We start from the raw sequence: 7,245 nt of genomic DNA on the forward strand, positions 1-7,245 counted from the left end.
CTCTACTCCCTCTCCTCAAGAAGCTCTGCTCAAAAAGAAGAGTGGAAAAAAACGACAGCCCAACCCCCAAAATCCCAAACCCACCTTCACTTACTTGTTTTATTCCCTCCTCTCCTCCCTCCTCCCCCCTCCCTCTTTCTCTAGTCCGAGGAGGCAGGGTTGGATGTGAGAGGCAGCAGCGAGGAGAGAAGCAGCCAGGCGCCCAGAGACCCAGAAAGCGAGAGGGCACCAGAGTCCAGCCTGAGAGGCACCGCCAACACCCCAACTACCACCTCTACCACCAGCATCGCCTCCAACCACCACCAGCACAACAACAGCGCTAGCCCCACAGCCGTCTCCAACAGTAGCAGTGGCTCCAGTGGTACCATAGGTGTTAGCATAGTTAGCCGCAGCGCTAAGGGAGCAGAGGGGAGGTCCTCCATGCAGTTCAGCACCAGACCTCCTAGTGCTGAGCCTGCCTTCATGGGGACATGGCAGCAACAGAGCACTGACCAGAGCAACCTCCTCTTCAGAATGTCCCAGCAGGTGAGTCCCCTCTCCTCCCCTTCCTTCAACATCTCTTTTTCTCACTTTTTATTTTGGTGGTGATCTGTCTATTTCTTAGTTGTGATGTGTCGGTCTATCTGTTTATTTTGAGGTAGAAATAGGTGTTGTGGTAGGTGCTGCTGCTGGTGTGTGTGTGTGTGTGTGTGGGTGTGTGTATGTGTGTGAGAGAGAGGGGGGGATGTGAGTGTGTGTGGAATACTGTTTTGTTTTTGAAATTGTTAAAATTGTGTGGATTGCGATTATTATTCACTCATTTTTGCATTTTTCAGTCTTCATTATTTTTGTTTTATTTGCCTTGGTATTTATTTAGGCTACTTTGTCAAATAGTAATCTTGTGCAGTTTGGGTCTGGTGTGTGAGAGAGTGTGTGTGTGCTTGTGAGTGTATATGCACCTGACATTGTGCACTGCACTCTTTTCCTGCAATATTTATCACATTTTGTAATTTGCATATTAGTTCCCATAAAAGACAGTATACATTTTAATGTTTACAAAAAGGGAAGGAATATAAGAAGTCATGCATTATTTCACTGGATTTTACCTTGCCTCGTTTGGTTACGGTTGCGCTCACCCCACTCCTCCTAATTTGTCTGTGCAATATAGTTATAAAGTAGCAATTGTAGTGTTTGTGTAACCCCGCGCTGATAAAGACTGTGGAAGAGTCGCCCTCTGGGTCCGTCTAATTGACTACATGTGGTCCGCTCAGGAAGCCTCGAACACGGGTTAGAGACAGGCAGCCGTGAGTGAATAGCCAGAGCCTGGAAGAGCGGTAACGGATACCTATAACTGAGGGAAGTTCACATTTCCTCCGACAACTAGCGCCGTTATCGTTCCTGTTCACAATCGTGTGTTTTATGTCTTTGGCTTTTTTGAGAAGAATAAACACTAGAACGCCGAGATATTTTAAAGGGAGGGGGGATGTGGGGGCGTTAGGTGGTTTCCTTGGTGATGTACAGTGCGTTGAGGTAAAGGAGTAGAAAGAGATAGAGGGGGAGTTGGAAAGGAGGGTAGTTAGTTGGTAATTAATCATAGTGGAACCTGTGTATGTCTCGGTACCATGCACACGCTGTTACGCATTCGAAGGCCGCGGCAGGCAGACCTTGTGCAATCGCCAGTCTCTGCTGTGTCGAGTTTGAAAATAAATGAATTTGTGGTTATTTTATGAATTACAGTCTGTTTTACTACTTTTATCACAGATGTTGTGCATATGATTTTATTTTATTTTAAACTGAGCAATTACTTAAAGCAATTCAAAAGAAATACGCGTTGTTTTGAGTGATTTAAACCCTGTTGCCAATATATCCATGACTGTGTTCTCTCACCGAAATGTGTGAAATTGTTTGCCCTTATTCAGTGAAATTATTCACACATTATTCCCTTTATTCCACCTTTCTCTAAAAGTATGACGCATGTGTGGAGAATTGTCAGTGGCATGCACTTTTTTTCATGCACATCTGCACACCATATTTGACACGCGTGACGCATCCTCTCACTTTCAACATATGTTTTGAGCTGTGTGTATTAATATAAACTACTGCAAAGCTATTGACATGTCGATTGGAATAACGGAACCATATCGCACGAGGATGCTCCTGGCTCTCTCTCATCCGTCCTCGCGCGGCATCTGCGTGCAGGTGGATGGGCCCCGCGCTCATACACGGAGGAGCAGCCAGCATCTGCTGGGACTCACGTTCGCAATCCCCCCTTTTACAAATGCGCGCCGTTGTTTCAATATAATCAGCTGTGGGACTCGTTGTTATTTATCCTCCCTCGCACCACTTAGAAGGCATCTTTCCATGTTTAGTAGGCATGACATAAATTCTCCAAAGAAGCCTCGCCTTGACAGACTGCCTTATTGGAATCTAACCGATAATGACTTTGTGTTTGCCGAGCCGCGCGCGCCTTGGGGTATTGGGAGAAATGAGCGTTATGGGGGCTCGTGTTTCAAATCCTCCTCCCTTTAAAGATCAGCTAAGTGACATGAGTCATGGGTGCGTTTTATCGGTGTTAGGGCAAATTATTTCAATGCAATCGATTGAGACGCAAAGCAGGAGCAGTATGTGTTGATGTGAGTGAGGGCATGTTGTTTACGGGTGTTGGTTGTGGTTTTGCAGCAAAGAATGCACTCTCAAACCATTTGATATCCTCTAAACGTATATATTCACTGCAAAGTAGCCTACGTATACAAGTCATTAGGGACCATGCAATAATTACATTTTCGTGCATGAATACATTTTATTTGTTCAATTCTTATTTTCAATTATAGAATAGCATGCACATTTTCAGACCAAATTTACAGCAGGTGTGCAATTATATTACCAATGAATGTCACCTAAAAAGAACCAAAACAAATATCTAAATGACCACAGAATGAATTGTAAAAACAATCATTTAACCTGTTGGATATTTGTTGTTTTCGGATATATTTAATTTGTAGGATTAGCAACCTCAACGTCACACTATGTCAACACCTGCTTCTCATATTACAAGTGTATTTTTACGACGAGTAATGTGCTAATTCGATGCATTCAAAATAGGAAGTGCATATCAATTAAATACACACATTCCCCTTTGCATGAGTACAAATAGAGAGACAAGCAAATAGAGAGAGACATGGTTTTAATTTTGTTTAGATATCATATGTATTTTTCAATCAGGCTACCTTTTAAACATAAGTATAAGAAACGAAATTGAAAATGCAGAAACCATGAATGGCAAAAACATTTAATGGGGAAGTCCTGAAATGTTTCCCATCGTTTCTCCAGACTTCCAGTAAGAATAATTTCATTTTTGGATTCTCCATTTTTTTCTTGACTGACATCTTTTCATGGTCGAATACATTCCATGCAAATCCAACTGTTATAATGCTTGTAATTGAAGTAAATTATTACGAATTACAACGAAGATTAGGCCTATACCCTACTTAAAATTGAATTTAGGCCTACTCCCTCTCTTTTGCCTATCGCCTGGCTTGTGGTTTTAATTTTTGGCTATCGGTGATAACAGAAGATGTATAAGTATAACCTTAAATTAAATGATCTGCAAAAGCAGATACACGACTTCAATCAATAAAATAGACTCGTAAAAGTATGTCAAATAATTGCACCTGCTTTCTTTATCTTTAGGAATGTGCGGATCATTTTATGTATCTGCAGGGAATATATTATCATATTTCGTTATGTAAACCCCCCATAAATTATGTTAAACTATCTTTTAAAGCTTTCCAAAGCTTTACGTTGTAATAATATTTTGATGTCGTAATTGGGTACTTTGTTCTGGGTACGTGCATGGATATTTATATCGACCTTTGCAAGTTAAACAGTCCGCAGTTAAGTGATATCACTGCGCCTCTAATTGGTCCACTAGTAGGCTAATTCCCCCTCAATAAACCAACATTAAGCCATGTCATTTTATTTCCCCCTGCGCTTCAAAAGCTGAGGGGTGTGGAACAACTCAAGTATTACTTAGGGCTTGTAAAATGTTGCAACGGTGCACCTCTTCTGTGAGGGTCTAATGCCAGTCAGGCGGAGGAAGATCCCGAGAAAATGTTGAAGAAATAGGGCCGGTAGCACTTACAGCGTCAGGGTATGTTTTCAATCTAAATCTCTGCTCTTAAAAAGCTCGCCCTTCTAAATTCTTCCCTTCTCTTCTGCAAGGCGGGTGCTGTAACGCGGCTTCCTCTGAAGTGCGACAGGTGACTATGGGCGAGACCCTAGGAAGAGTACAGTGCTTTATAGTGGATTATTTAGATTGTAAGCATCGAGATCAATAAGCAGTAGGTGGATAACGCATCAGAAACATGTTAGTGGAAAAATCTAAATTATATTAATTATATAGTTATTATTATAAATATATGTTAATAGACCAAGCATGAACACAATGGTATAATAATAATAATACTGTATTATTGTAATATTTTTTGTTATTAAACCAGTGCAGCAATTTTCTAAATATGCCATTATCATTTATTACTGTTATTATTGTTGAGGTATTTAGTTGAAATGTCAGGTGCATGGCCTATAGCAGAGGATTCCAGCAGAACTCTGTACTAGTTATATTTCATTTATTTCCCCTAACCACTTTGTAAATAATTTGCATTTCTAAGATTTAAAAAAATTTTAATTAAGTTATATTTTGTTGAACTAGATTATGTAGGCCTAATAAATTAATTTTCCTTTTTGTGACATTTAAACATTGTAATGGATTTACTGATGTTGCACTCAAAGAATGTACTAGACATATTTGAATTAAGAAAATATAGACGATGCAAAAAGCAAATCAGACGATGCAATGATGTAATATATTTCAAACATGATAGATGTTAGAAGATGTGTGCAGAGATGATGGACCAGGGTGTGTGTGTGTAAAGCACGGGTTATGACGAGTTAGGAGATATAGCAGGGAGGCATATCGGCATGGAGCGTTGTCTGTCTGGTTCAGTGTCAATACATTGACGCCTTAGATGGACTGCTTTACAGCGAGGTATTACTAAATTGATTACATCTGCTGTGTTCTCTTCAAAAACCTCCACTTCTATACCACACCGTCTCTCCTTATTGCTGTCATTTCAATTACATTATATAATAATATATTATACATATTTATCTGTATAATCTGTATGTCTATCAAGTGGTTATATCTTTTCTAATGTAAGAAAAATATTTCTATTACTTCCGTACATGTGCAACCATTTGTTATTTAATGTAGTTTTACCCTATCAACTGAAATCTGCATTTGTGTAGTGTAGGCTATGACACCTGCTCTGCTATAGGCTGTATGCATCTGAATGTAAAACAATATTAATACTCTCCCTATAGGATGGCAGACATATATTATTGAATAGCAGCACATTCCTAGTTAGTTTTGTCTGAGTCAATAATGGCGTTAATATCATCCCTCTTCAGTGTAGATCAAGGTAATACCTATTAAATACGGTACACTTAATGGGGGGGGGGTGTGTGTGTGTGGTGGTGTGTGTGTGTGTGTTTGAGTATTTGAGGGAGGGGTGTTTTTTTTTTCAGGTTATTTGTGCTGTTGCATGCAAAAATTTAGTGTGTGGGTGTGAGAGCGAGAGAGAAAGTGGGATAATTTTCTAGGAGAGAGAGTGTTGTGCTTTGTTTTCCCTAGAGAGGATATATTGCCTGTGTGCTGGCTGTATTTAACGGGCTGTTTTCCTTCCTCTGCCGAGGCCTGTCGCATGCGTGTGTTGCTGTCTGCGTGTCTGATACTATAATAGTTTCAAGGTGTTTTATTCCCGAGTGTGATAGCATATGTGCATCTCTGTGATGGGATGCATGAACAGATAGAATCGGGTGTGTGAGGTGTTTTTCCTCCTGATGCATATGTTAAGTACCATAGTACCAGTTGGATGTGTGTGAGTGTGTAGGGAAAGAGTGCAGTTTTTTTTTCTGTCTCTGTCTCTCTGCACGGCTCTGTGTCTCTGGCGCTGTCTTGGCTCCATGTGTGGCGAGCTGATGTGTGTGGGGTTTGGCTGGCTTTGGCTGGAGGAGACGAGAGGTGAAAGAGGACATGGAGGAAACGCCATGCCACTTCTCTCTTTAAGTCTCGGGCTCTCTCTGTGTGTCTCTCTCTCATACTACTCATACTCACTCACCAACTCACCACCACTAAAACCTCTCTAAGCATTAATAGTACACAGATGAGTAATAGTCTATCACTGGTAAGTGGCTATAGAGGAAGGGGACACCGCGTATTGGACCTAAGGAGGGGGAATTGGGGTGTAACACAGGAAGAAAGGGTACTGTTTTCAAAGGGACACAGGAAATGGCAGTCAAGGAATGCCTACAAGTCACAATGAGTGAGTTAGTGTATCTAGCTGAGTGGGTGGAAGTGGAGGAGGTGGGTGTATGGTGGTCTGTCCTTATCAGGTTTGGATGGACTCTAGCACTGAGTGTTTTCATTGGCACTGTCTTTGGGGGAGATGGAGAGACGGATTTACTACAGCTAATGAATGGTCTGTCCGTTACCCCGTATCCCCTCACCCTGCCCTCCAGCCGGGCCCCAAGCCTGGGGGTCCCTGCTGGCCTTCTCTCTCTGGCTGTCATCCCCTAGAGGGTAACCACGGTTAAATACACTGTGGGATGGAATAAGTTGGGATGATGGGGGGAGAGAGGGGGAAGACCTGCCGGTGCTGAAGGCTCTAAGGTAGCGGTCCCCGGATTGGCATGTGGGAGCAGTGGGAGGTGAAGGGTAAAAGTAGAGAGGTGTAGGTGTGTAAAAGAAGCATTTTTTATGTTGTTATTTCTGGGTGAGAGCAGAGAGATGAGGTAGACTCTGAGGTGAGAGGAGGAGAGGAGACTGAAAATGTGTTTGTGTAAGGGAGCTGTGGGCCACTTGAATGCTACCGTATGTGTGTTGACGCCGCAAGTTTGTGGTTAGGAACATTAGAGTTTAGGAGAGGGAAGACATACAAGGTGCCATTCATTAACATTTACCTAAGTGTAGGCATGGAGATATGACGCCCAAACCTATTTTTGCTTTGAATTTTTTTCAACTCACAATCTTTCTTTTTTTTTCACGCTGTGGACATTTAATTTAGGGCACCCTTTTTCCTTTAATCAGAATATGAATTAATTTGGTTATTTAATTTGCTGCGGTTATGCCATTTAATAAACATTTGTCAGTGTAGTTTGTAGCAGTTTCCGTTTCAACTGTATATTTTAATATTCATGATTTAAATT

The 7,245-nt window shown here is 41.4% G+C and overlaps 1 protein-coding gene across 2 annotated transcripts in view; it reads left to right on the top strand.

The window, feature by feature from the left end:
• LOC123483253 (putative protein TPRXL) overlaps window positions 1–4,250 on the top strand; it is a 70,788-nt gene extending 66,538 nt beyond the window's left edge. For both annotated transcript variants that reach the window (XM_045212840.1, XM_045212839.1), the window contains exons 2-3: window positions 145–525; window positions 4,201–4,250. In XM_045212840.1, the coding sequence (XP_045068775.1) occupies window positions 145–525; window positions 4,201–4,242 (423 nt within the window). In that variant the 3' untranslated portion in view covers window positions 4,243–4,250. The remainder of the gene's footprint in view (window positions 1–144; window positions 526–4,200) is intronic.
• The last annotated feature ends 2,995 nt before the right edge of the window (window positions 4,251–7,245 follow it).

The sequence above is a fragment of the Coregonus clupeaformis genome, unplaced genomic scaffold (assembly GCF_020615455.1).
Source record: "Coregonus clupeaformis isolate EN_2021a unplaced genomic scaffold, ASM2061545v1 scaf0054, whole genome shotgun sequence".
Lineage (NCBI taxonomy): Eukaryota > Metazoa > Chordata > Actinopteri > Salmoniformes > Salmonidae > Coregonus > Coregonus clupeaformis.